Source organism: Rhamphochromis sp. 'chilingali' (assembly GCF_963969265.1).
Source record: "Rhamphochromis sp. 'chilingali' genome assembly, chromosome: 14".
In the NCBI taxonomy this organism is placed as follows: domain Eukaryota; kingdom Metazoa; phylum Chordata; class Actinopteri; order Cichliformes; family Cichlidae; genus Rhamphochromis; species Rhamphochromis sp. 'chilingali'.
Window position 1 is genome coordinate 32460686 of NC_137941.1, and position 12832 is coordinate 32473517.

The window sequence follows — 12832 nt, forward strand, 5'->3', positions numbered from 1 at the left end:
ATCAATCAGAAATCATCTTTTCGGAGCGGGTAAGAAAAACACAGTGTGCATCCTTTTATTCTTTCTTATTTTTCATATTTTTCTTGTTGAGGCGAAGGCAAAGAAAACAGTTCTTAAATCACTTATAAAGAAAGCATAAAAAAGGATAAAAATGAATTTGAGAGGCCCTGCAGGACTTGGTTTTTTGAGCTCTGCAAATTCCAGGCTGTCCTTCAAGGTTTATCTTTGCATTAAATTGGGAACGACTGTCATAATAAAAAATAAAAAAATCTCTGAATAAAAACTATTTATATCCACTAAAATCTGTTCATGCCTGTTCACCCACCTCCCCTCCTAGATTAAAGCAGGAGATAGATGTGTTGTATTTTTTAAGCTTAAGTGAGTGTTTGTTACAGCTGCTGTAAGAAAAACCCTGCTAAGCAGTATTGTTTTTTGCAGCACACGAGGCACGGTCTCATCCCCTTAGTAATGAAGTAATGAAGTTAGTAATGAAGTAATGAAGTTCATCACATGTTTCACCCCATGAGGACATCAGAGAATAACTACACTCATTGAAGAAAGAAATGTCAAGCGTGAAACAAGACTTTCTGTGGGTTACGATGTTTCACAGAACAACTTCAGCCATTCACAAGCCTTTTTCATGGCTTTTATCTGAGTGTACGTGAGGCCAATCTCGCTGTCTCCCAGAGCTAAAGCCGAGCCTATTACTGCCTCTATCTGCCAGCCTGGCCTCTTTGTCCTTGTTTCTTTCAGTGGTTCAGCCTGGTGAGATCATCAGCCCCGCTGTTGTGCCAGTGTCAGTAGAGTAAATGCCTCAATCGCAGAAAGGCCTGTGCTGTATCATCTTACCTTGTTCCCAGCTAACTTTTCGCAAGCTCAGAGTTACTCCACATGTATTAGACACTCTCTCTCTCTCACAAACGCACATGCAAACACACACACTTTGCACAGACCTCGTTTAAACTCCAGATTAAAGCCATTGTATTACACATGACGGTGCAAAGCCCCCTCAGCCGCAGTCTCACACCTTTCATCTGCATCAGTGGCTCCAAGGTACATCTTGAAATCTCTCGTCTCCATCTCCATCAATTCATTTGAACGCTTTGTATTACTTTTCTTTGTGAATTCAGTAAAAACAACAGCTGTCGGCATTGGCACATATTTTGAATTGCATATAAGTAAACAGAGTGTAGTCTTACAGAGCTTTATTAGTAGCCACATCATCTGTGTAGTTTGAAAACTTGTTGTGAAATGACTTTATCGTCTAACTTATCCAATCATAAACTGATATATAGAACCTTTTGTCTCAATGACAGCTCAGTTGCTGTCCACCAACTATTTATAACACATAAAAGACTCATGCTGTTGAACTAGAGTCACACTGAAACACAGACAGAAGCTCTTACCCAAGCTGCGAAACTGCTTTCCGTCTGTCATCAACACTTGCTTATCCTCTTCAGCGCCACAGCTGACAATTTGTCTAGAGGTGTGGTATACGCTGAACACGGCTGACGCCAGTGGTCACGCTCACGCTCCTGTGGGCATTTTAGTGTCACACTCATTGAACTGTGGATGGAACATGTGGGCTCAGAAGGCTTGAAGTCATGCTGGCCCGAGCTGCTAGAAATCAAACATGGAGTTGTTTTTAGGATAATCTATTCCCACAGTGCTGATTGCACTGTGGGAATAGATTATTCCCACAATCCCAAATCAGTTTGGGATTTGTCCTGAATAATGCTGACCTTGCCACCGGTGGCACAGAGATTTGATTCCCGGTAGTCCTCTGACTTGTTCAAACAATAAGAGCTTATTTAGATCACACGTGGAGCAGCAGCAAAGCGACAGTGTCGTAGCTACAATGGCAGCCTCGAGGAGGGTGCAGTAGAGCTAAAATTATGCTTTCCAAATGCTACGTGAACAAGCGTACTCCTGTCGCTCCTGCTTTTGTATTTCATTCCTGTTTCCAGCCTACATCCTGACAGCTGAATTGAGCATACTTTCATAGTCTCATCAACATGTTTGACATACACATAGTTGATATTTGTTTCAGTCACCCTGCAAGTCTTTACAAGCCATTAGTGGTTTGCAAAAACATTTCCACATATCTCCAGAGAAGAATTATTTTAGCTTTCACTGGATTTCCGTGGATTTATACTTTGTAGTGAAGTTCATCACAGGGATGTGAAAAGTAGTACTCAAAGATACCCTTTGCTCATTTTTGTTAGCATGCAGTATCTTGTTTTTCTGCCTCTTCAGGTAAAAGTGTGGTCAGCAGGGAAATCACTTCAGTATAGAGAATTCAGGTAATGAGAAAAACGCTTTTCTGAATGAATTCTGTCTCTTTTGTCTTTGTGTTTCTTTCTGCAGCATCTTATTTGCGGACATTGAGGGTTTCACCAGTCTGGCATCGCAGTGCACAGCACAGGAGCTGGTGATGACTCTCAATGAACTGTTCGCCCGCTTTGACAAGTTGGCAGCGGTAAGGATGTAATCGCTTGCATGTATATGTAAAGAGCTGTGCAAAAGTCTTTTGATAGGAAAATGAGAAATAGCTGCAGTGATTCATTGGAAACGTGTGCAAGCATACATGGAAGTATAATATATATATATAATATGTAAGGTCCTACAAAGCTGAACCCACAGTGGGGCTCATTGCCTGATTGTTGGTGAATGCAGCCAAAGTGCTTCGTCTCATCTGATGTCTCTTCGTCTGTTTGTGTGTGTTTAGCTCACCCTCACCTCTGACTAAACAGACACTGACCTGCAGGTTTTTATGTGTAAACAACACAGAGAGGAAAGATAGCCGTGTAATCTGGGTGATAGCCTTAAACAGCTCCTGCCTGTGTTGTTGCAAAATATGAAGAATAAAAATGTAAAATATAGCAGGACAGATAAATGCATCAATGCACACTTCCTATAGGTATGATAAAAGAAAAAAGTTTCTTTCATTTTGAGGACAGTTTAAATGTATCCAAATTACAAATCTGAAAACAGTAAAGAACTTAGAAAAGCACTGATATTAATTAACGGCTAATTCATTTCTTCTCGGCAATCAGACAGGACCTTCTATTCATTTCGCTTTAAGGAGACAAGAAGCGATGAGAGGATATGTAGTTTTCATCTAAGGATGTCTCATACAAATGCTACACTTGGACATAAAAATAACTGAGGCCCCTGAAGCTGCCGTTGGAGCTGGGGCTTTTTCATTGTTTGATTCCTCTGTGCACTTCTTGCTCGCATTCTCTGTAAGAAAGAGGAGCTAAGGTATGAAAAAGAGATGCATGTGAGGTCAGGGGAAAAATGTCTGTGTAACGAAAGGCCCAGTGGGTGTTAATTCTGAAAATATTTGCCCTTATTCTTTTATCTGATATTTGTTAGTGGTCAGACAAACCTGACTCCAATTTCATTATCCTGAAGTACAAAACTACATTTGTGAAAGTGGATCATTTCAGTAATGCAGTAAAAGAATGATATACAAAGAGGAGGAAATCATTTTTGGGATAAGTTTGGTCACTGACAAAGAAAGGAACAGCCCATTATATTTGAGTAGACAGAATATCAACCAGAAAATCCCTCAGTCTCAACAAAAGGTGAAAGTGCTGCTGTCAGATTAAATCAAAATCGAGCTCTTCAGCATCAACCTGACCCACTGTGTTTGCAGCAAGAGAAATGCTGAATATGACCCACAGAACACTATCCCCACAGTCAAGCACAGAGGTGGAAACATTATGCTTTGTACTGTTTTTCCTGCTAAGAATACAGGACGACGTCATCGCACGGAGGGCCCAGCGGACAGGGCCATGTACCGTAAAATCTTGGATGAGAACACTGAAGATGGGTCGTGGATGAGTCTTCCAGCATGACCCAAAGTGACTCAAAGCGTACCATGGCAACAGTGGAGTGGCTAAAGATGGTCATAGGGTGGCCGAGCGAGTCTTCAGACCTCAGTACTAAAGTAAATTGTGGAGCTAAAGCTTCCAGTTGCCAAGCAGCAACCAAGAAATTTAAAGGATTTAGAATATTTCTGTAAAAAGGAGTCAGCCAAAAACCGTCCTCTGTGCAAACTTGGCGACCAACTACAAGAAATGTCTGACTGCTGTGCTTGTCAACAAGGATTTCTCCACCAAGTTTTGCTTGGGGATCAAATACTTATTTTATATAATGTACTTTTTTTCTGGATTTTTGGTTGATATTCTGTCACTCTCTATGAAAATGAAACTACAACAAAAATTAGAGACTGTTTATTTATTTGTAAGCAAGCAAACTTCAGCGGGGGATCAAATTATTATTTCCTCCACTGTTTAAATACTGTGAAAGCAAAAGTTTCAAAATTTCCCAGCTTCCCCAAAGTGTCCCCAACGATGCAGTAGGACACTCATACATTCTCTGGTTAATGTATTACTAAAATATTGGTGGTATAGCGCTTAACAGCATAGTTCTTATTTTCCAGGTCTGCATTCACCACAATATTTCTAAGCGCGTGGAGACAAAGGAGGTCCTGATACAGAAAACTCAGAACAAATCAAATGCAACTGCAGCCCTCGTGCTCAGTGATCACAGTGTTCCATTAAAAATGAATGAAGCTTTCAGAGAAAAGCATCATCTTTGATGCTGCCGGTGCGGGCAAGTTCTAACAAAGACTGAATACTCATACTTTTCTGCAGCTGGCCTGAAAATCATTATCGATTTGGTCAGTTTGGTTACAGGTGCAAGAACTGCATGTATGTGTAGTCCACAGTATTTAGACACCAGGAATTAGTAAAGTAACCTTAGAGGCAGCTGGAAAAGGTCATTAAATACATAGTGAATGCTGCTGTGAACACAGACGTGAGCGCAGAGTTCCAGTGTTTAGAAAGCACACCATAACATCTGTTTTATGTCTGAACCGCAGTTTCATAGACGCACATTCAGGAACATTGATTTTTCTTTTTTCTTAGACAAAAACATCTTTGTTTTTTCAGCTAAACCTCAATATATACCATTTGTTTCTAAAAGGTGAAAAGCTAATTAATATTTCATAGTGAAACGCCAATAACGGCATTATATACCAGACAGGTTGCAACTGACACTTTTAGGTCCATGCCAGAGGTACCTTGTGTCTCTGCAAACACACAAAGACACACACAGCCGCACGTATTCTCTTTCTGTGCTTCTTACACAGTGGAGCTCATTGTAGTTTCTCAGTCCCATGTGCTAGAGCGATACTCAGGTGGCCATCACGAGACACTATATTCTCCTATGCCTTTAGGATCAACAGACAAACACATGCGCACACAGAAACAAACACACACACTGTTAAATGATTCTAAAAGTTAAACGTTTTAAGGCAAATGTGAGGCATCTATACTTGGTTATTGTGGAAATCCTAGTTTCTGAACTCTGTGGAATACCAGGATTTCTGCATTCATTTAATAAAAGAGAATTTAGGAAAATTGACATAAGTGTTGGAATGACAAATAGATAATTTTTTGAAAGCAACTGACTCCTAGTCTCAGTAATGGTCTCAATAAACATGTGGATCAAAAACTTGTCAGGCAAGTTGTTACAATAAGTTTTGCCAAAAGAAAAAAATTCTCAATCTCAGGCTATTTCTTCTTTCATCTAGTTTCATTGTTTTGTTTAGTTTTAGCTCTAAAAATCTTTACATAGCATTGTAGGGGAAGCAGGGGAGAAAAACAGAAACAAGGACTAAAAGCCAAACACCATCAGAAATGTGTACTAAAACATTTTGGTATCATCACATCACAAATGTATAAAAGATAGTTGGGCAGATTTACAAACTACAAACAAAATCTTCGAAAGTGTAAAGCATAGAGGAAGGGTCATCATGGTTTGAGGCTAATTTCTTTCCTCGGGGAGTTCCAATCACATGAAAGCAAACTGATATTAAGATTTTTATTTTTATTTATTTATTTATTCTGTCAGGGCAGCAGGCCATCACCCAAAGCTTAACAAATCAAGAGAAAGAAAAGGATAATTTGTGGAAAATCTGATCTTGATCTAAATCCAGTGGAATGATTTAAAGATGACTGTTGAATGTCAAAAGAAACAAACAAAATCATCACTGTGCAGTTAGCGGTCACAGGAAACAGCTGGTGGACTTTTTTTTAGCCGTGCTGTCCAAATTCTAAAGATGTCTAAAAGATGAACTTTTGGGATTTTATTAGTTTGATCACATTGATTTTGTCAGTTTTTGTTTCACTAATGAAAAATAGATCACATTTATAATAATGCACAAGTCCCAGTAAGGGGATGAAGAAATTGAGTACCAGGTTTTCATAGCTTCTAATAAGTTCATGAATATACAAACAAAACATTGAGCTGAACTCTGGTAAAAAGTTTTATATTTAGGATTAGGTAGGAAATTATTCTATCAGTGCAACAATAACTTTAAAAATCATTAGTTTATTCAACAGCAGGAAAGGAAGTCTTTTGTTATTTGTTATAATTTATCAGTCATATGATTTGGCCTGTCTTACCTCAGTTCTGTCTACTTGATTTAGTTGGAAACTACTGAGGTATTTTGTCCACTGAATTGCAAGATACTATAGTAAGGTGAAAGATGAAGAGAGGATATCATAAGGTGGATCCAGTTATAGCTGTGTGTCTTTGTTTCACTGGCTCCCAAAGGTCTCCCACCATCGGTGAATTGCATAAAAGTGAAGTAACTCTAAAACCCATTGCAGTAACATCTTTATTTTCTAGGATACCTCTCCAGTAAGTTGCTCTTTCTTGTGCTCATGCTTCCCGTGACAGGAGAACCACTGTCTGCGGATCAAGATTTTGGGAGACTGCTACTACTGCGTGTCTGGTCTGCCGGAGGCGAGGGCCGACCACGCCCACTGCTGTGTGGAGATGGGGCTGGACATGATAGAGGCTATCTCGTAAGTTGCCCCCTGACTGTAACAAGGCATCTGTGGCTGTAATTAAAATGCTTAAATATGTGCACATAGCAGACAGAGGTGGGGCAAATGAATAAATGGATGATTTCCAGATGCAGTTTTAGTTATATTTGATGTTCCATATACAGGGTGGGCCACTTATATGGATACACCGTAATAACATGGGAATGGTTGCTGATATTTAAGTCCTGTCTGTGGCACATTAGTATATGTGAGGGGGCAAACTCCTCAAGATGGGTGGTGACCATGGTGGCCATTTAGAAGTCGGCCATCTTGGATACAACTTTTGTTTTTTCAATAGGAAGAGGGCCATGTGACACATCAAACTTATTGGTAATGTCACAAGAAGAGTTATTTACAAGTTTCTGACCACTTATAAAATGTGTTCAATGTGCTGCCCATTGTGTTGGATTGTCAATGCAACCCTCTTCTCCCACTCTTCACACACTGATAGCAACACCACAGGAGAAATGCCAGCACAGGCATCCAGTATCTGTAGTTTCAGGTGCTGCACATCTCGTATCTTCACACCATAGACTATTGCCTTCAGATGACCCCAAAGATAAAAGTCTAAGGGGGTCAGATTAGGAGACCTTGGGGGCCATTCAACTGGCCCACGACGACCAATCCACTTTCCAGGAAACTGTTCATCTCGGAATGCTCGGACCTGGCACCCATAATGTGGTAGTGCACCATCTTGCTGGAAGAACTCAGGGAACGTGCCAGCTTCAGTGCATAAAGAGGGAAACATGTCATCTTGTAGCAATTTCAAATATCCAGTGGCCTTGAGGTTTCCATTGATGAAGAATGGACCCACTATCGTTGTACCCCATATACCACACCAAACCATCTCTTTTGTTGTTCCAGCAGTCTTGGAGGGATCCATCCAATGTGGGTTAGTGTCAGACCAATAGCGGTGGTTTTGTTTGTTAACTTCACCATTCACAGAAAAGTTTGTCTCATCACTGAACAAAATCTTCTGCGTGAACTGAGGGTCCTGTTCCAATTTTTGTTTTGCCCATTCTGCAAATTCTGTGGCCGATCTGGGTCATCCTCGTTGAGATGCTGCAGTAGCTGGAGTTTGTAAGGGAGCCATTTGTGAGTAGCTAATATCCGCCGAAGGGATGTTCGACTAATGCCAGTCTCCAGTGACATGCGGCGAGCGCTACGCTGTGGGCTCTTGCTGAATGAAGCTAGGACAGCCACTGATGTTTCTTCATTAGTGACAGTTTTCTTGCGTCCACATTTTGGCAAATCCAACACTGAACCAGTTTAACAAAACTTAGCAAGCAGTTTGCTAACTGTAGCATGGGAGATGGGTGGTCTCGTAGGGTGTCTTGCATTGAAATCTGCTGCAATGACCCGGTTACTGCGTTCACCAGATATCAACACGATTTCGATCCGCTCCTCACGTGTTAACCTCTTCGACATGTCAATGGCTGTGAACAAAGAGAAACTTGTAAATAACTCATGAAAGAATAAAGTTACGTTGAAACCAAGCACACCATTGTTTTTCTTGTGACATTACCAATAAGTTTGATGTGTCACATGGCCCTCTTCCTACTGAAAAAACAAAAGTTGTATCCAAGATGGCCGACTTCTAAATGGCCACCATGGTCACCACCCATCTTGAGGAGTTTGCCCCCTCACATATACTAATGTGCTACAAACAGAACTTTAACATCACCAACCATTCCCATGTTATTACGGTGTATCCATATAAATGGCCCACCCTGTACTTTGCCACATATGAAAGTAGTAATGAATAACATCACTTTATTTCCAGAAACCATTAAAAACAGTTTGTGACCATGTTGTCAGCTGTTGTCAGTGCCTCTTTGCAACTTCACAGTCAGAAATATTCTCTGTCAGTTTTTAAGATGATTATTGTTGAGTCAGATTAATAATCCTCAGATTAGGCTAAATGTCTGTGGTTGTCCTTCTTGTTGCAGAAAAATGAAATACATTTGCTGTTAAAGAGCAATTTCACCCAAATCACATAATTTCCATTTTCTTCGTAGCATGTAACCTGGATTTCAGTTTTATGCAGGCATTCGTTTATGAAAGTTATGATTCCCAAAGTGTTGGATGACATATATGGACATTTATGAGTTTACGGACAACTCTGTCAAAACGATCCGGTATGCATGTAGGGATTAAAATGATGAAACAGGAAGTTGCTTGCAAGCAAAAGCAGAGATATAAGATGCACTGGAAAAAAAGGTGATCCCTGGGATACCCTAACATCAACACACTGGTGACGAAAAAGCTTAACTTGTAAATTATCTCTTAAAAATGCTATCTGTTTTTATTTGCAGGCTGGTACGGGAGGTGACTGGGGTAAACGTCAACATGCGAGTGGGCATCCACAGTGGCAGAGTGCACTGTGGGGTGCTGGGGCTCAGGAAGTGGCAGTTTGATGTCTGGTCCAACGATGTCACGCTAGCAAATCAGATGGAAGCTGGGGGCAAAGCAGGGTATGTCTCTCCAATGATATTCAAGTTCAGACTGCCCTACTCTAAAAAAAGTTGGGATGTTGTGTAAAACTTAAAGAAGAAAAATAATTGAATCATCTGCAAATGTGATAAACCTGTTTATGTTGAGAAAATGTGGCATGTGCCAAAGTATTAGTTCATTTAACATTTGTTAGGAGCAAAACGTCTAAAAACATTTACCACTTGTGTAGCATCCCCTCTTCTTTTAACAACCGTCTGGGAACTGAGGAGGACCAGCTGGAGTTTTACCGGCAGAGATTAAGTATTTGGAACTGAGTGCTGATAACAAGGTGGAGGGTTCCTCTCCTCTTTAGCCGAGAGGATGTGGTGTCACTGTTTTCCTAAGAGAATTTCAAATTTTGATTCACCCAACCACAGAACAGTTTTCCATTTCGTCTCAGTACATTTTTAAGAGAAGACAGCAGTGTTTCTGGATGATCATATGTGGCTTCTTCTTTGCATAAAAACACTTTAGCAAGCATGTATCAATGGGACGAGTAACAATGCCTCCTAAGCCCATGCAGTGATTTCATGGTTACAACTTATTGCACATCGCTGAAGCTTTGCTCATCCTCACTTCTGAGAAACTCTGAAGATGTTCTTTGATAACCAGCTGTTGCTTTTTAGTAACACTTACATTTTCAGCGTTTTTGTTTCCCCCGCTCCAACTTATTTTGAGATGTTTAATGAAAAATGTGCTAATATTTTTCACGTTTAAAATATCTCAATTTAAACATTTAATGTTTTATATTTTCCACTATCAACAAAAGCTGGGTTTGCCAAATAGAGTTGTAACCAATTTTGCTAAAACGGTTATATTTAACAGCCCACAGAGTTGTAGATATGAATATACAGTGTCTGAATAATCAATGTGTGTGTGTGTGTGTGTGGTTCTCATTTTAGGCGCATCCATATAACTAAAGCCACTCTGAATTACCTGAATGGGGACTATGATGTGGAACCGGGAACAGGAGGAGAAAGAAATGCCTACCTGAAGAAGCACAACATAGAAACCTACCTCATTGTGGGCTGCAGTCAGAAAAGGGTATTTCACTTATTACTGTTTATAGTACAACTATATACATCAAAAATACATTAAAGTGATTTAAAGTGGCATTAACTGATTATTAAACACGAGGGGGCAGAAAAGAAACTCTGTGAGCTGTAATTTATGGCTTATAGTGGGACACATTATTGTTTATTCTTATGGCTCTTATGTCTTTTTACTCCTGTTTGACATTTAGTAGCTGCAGAATTTTTCAATAATAATTTTAAATTTCAAGGAAACCCATTGTTGACCTATATAATATAATAAATTAGCCTGACACGATTTAAAGATGAGGTCAAGGGTCAACAGCACACGTCTGTCAAGGTTGAAAAAGTATAATGTAACATCCCAGAATTCCACTGAATCACCGTATGTGACATTTCTGAAATCTGAATCTGAAAAACTGATCGTTTTATCGTCTGTGTTATAAACCGGGAATCTGTTTCATCCAAGAGTGAGTTCGTCTCTGCTTCGCTGCGTGAGCTCAAGTTTGTTTATGACCAGACTTTTATCAGCTGTCTGTCCTCCAGCATCATCACAAGCTGCGACTATAGATAGCATATCATGTGAAGTGATATTGTCTTCTTATTTTGCTGCTCATTGCTGGGAGACAGAAGGAAGATTGTGCAGTCTAATTATTTTGGTTACTTTTATCTTTTCTTTCTTTTTTTTTGTGAATACATCCTAAAGCCAGGATGCAGATCTAGAAATAAAAGTAAAAAGAAATAAAATGACTAGAGATTACCATCTCAGGAAACCAGCTTTTAACACAACACCAGAAGGAGAAAAGGAATATTTTTCATCAGTGTAACAGTTTTACACTTGGTGGATGTTTTTACTTCTTCTGCATTTAGGAGAAGATTACCCTCTGATATTTTTCTGATATATATTTGACCTGGGCCACTTCCATGTGTGCAAAAATATAATATGGTTTTGTCTCCTGTGTGATGTCAGTCCAGGTCATGTAACTGTTACATCAGCCGCCTCATCTGAATGTCTTGCCACGAGAGTCTCGTTGAAATTGGCTGTCGGACGTAGTTAAAAGTGGCCCTCGACATTTGAAATATTTGGATGAAATCTTTGTCGGTGAAGCCATTCACATCATGATCCCACCACTCCTGGCTCGAACTCCAGCATCCACACACACACACACACCTCTTTGTACCAAAGTAGCGGCTGTTATGCTACAAAGAGGCATAATGAAAAATGAGGCTCTCTTTTCCTCCCCTGCCCTTCATCCTTATCATCATCTGCTTACAAATTTGCTGACTTCCCCTGTTCATTTCTTTTATTTTTTCTTATTTTACTTGTTTATTATTAACAAGGATGATGTGCATTGTTATAAATGTATCAGAGTTAGCAAGGGCTAATCTAAAACATTTCCAATAATCAACTGTGACCAAACACAGAGAAAGTCATGTGACATTCAACGTTGCTAGAAGGATTTGCTCATCTGCCTTCATATTTTCCTTTCTTAATCCATAGGGTTTAAATATGATGTGGACCAACCGTTGCAGCTGTAACAGGAAGGCTTTCCACAAGGAGTGTGCTTATTTTTGCATTTAAATACTCTGGGAATACCGTAAAAAGAGGGTTTATTTTATGTTCCCCCATCCTCAGATAGTGTCAGACAAACAAACCTACATCAACCAAATAAAATCATTCAGCACTGGACACGCTTAGCTTGACACAGCTACTTCCTAATTCAGGAGCAAGGCTCGATTTTTGATGATTTGTCCCAATTAATTGCTTTTTTTTTAGAAACCGATTACATGGAATTCCCAGATTCACCACTTTCATTCACAAACTGGTAGCAGATGACTCCGTCTTAAGGCAACATTCATGGCAGGTTTTGGTGACAGTGTTGGCACGACTGATAATCATGCCAGCACTGTGAGATAACGTTATCTTATTGGATAGAAGAGATATTCACAAGTATATAATTTGCAGTTGATAAAAGGTGATGAATCCTAAAATATGTTATTATAACTCTCGCAAAATGTGTGAACTTGTATGTGTAAATTTTATTTCTAAAACCTGTCTTTGCTTTTTCTGTCTTACAGAAAGAGGAAAAGGCCATGATTGCCAAAATGAACCGGCAGAGGACCAACTCTGTCACCCACAACAGTGGACACTGGACCGACCGTCCCTTTTACAACCATTTAGGTGGAAATCAGATCTCCAAAGATCTGAAGAGGATGGTAAGACAAGATTTTTTTAAACAAATGTTTATCGATAGATTAAAAGCATTCTAATGGTCTGCTTTGTAGTGCTGCTGTTTTTGGTGTTGTTGGAGTGCTAAAGCCAGGTGACTCTCCTGCCAATATCACATCTTGGCTCTCATTTGGTGATGAAGCCAACCTGTTGTTAATACAATAATCCTGAGA

General features: G+C 39.8%; 1 protein-coding gene across 2 annotated transcripts in view; it reads left to right on the plus strand.

The window, feature by feature from the left end:
* Nucleotides 1-12832, plus strand: part of adcy5 (adenylate cyclase 5) — a 96320-nt gene that overhangs the window by 58769 nt on the left and 24719 nt on the right. For both annotated transcript variants that reach the window (XM_080902721.1, XM_080902722.1), the window contains exons 4-8: nt 2368-2479; nt 6757-6884; nt 9221-9379; nt 10301-10442; nt 12509-12646. In XM_080902721.1, the coding sequence (XP_080758847.1) occupies nt 2368-2479; nt 6757-6884; nt 9221-9379; nt 10301-10442; nt 12509-12646 (679 nt within the window). The remainder of the gene's footprint in view (nt 1-2367; nt 2480-6756; nt 6885-9220; nt 9380-10300; nt 10443-12508; nt 12647-12832) is intronic.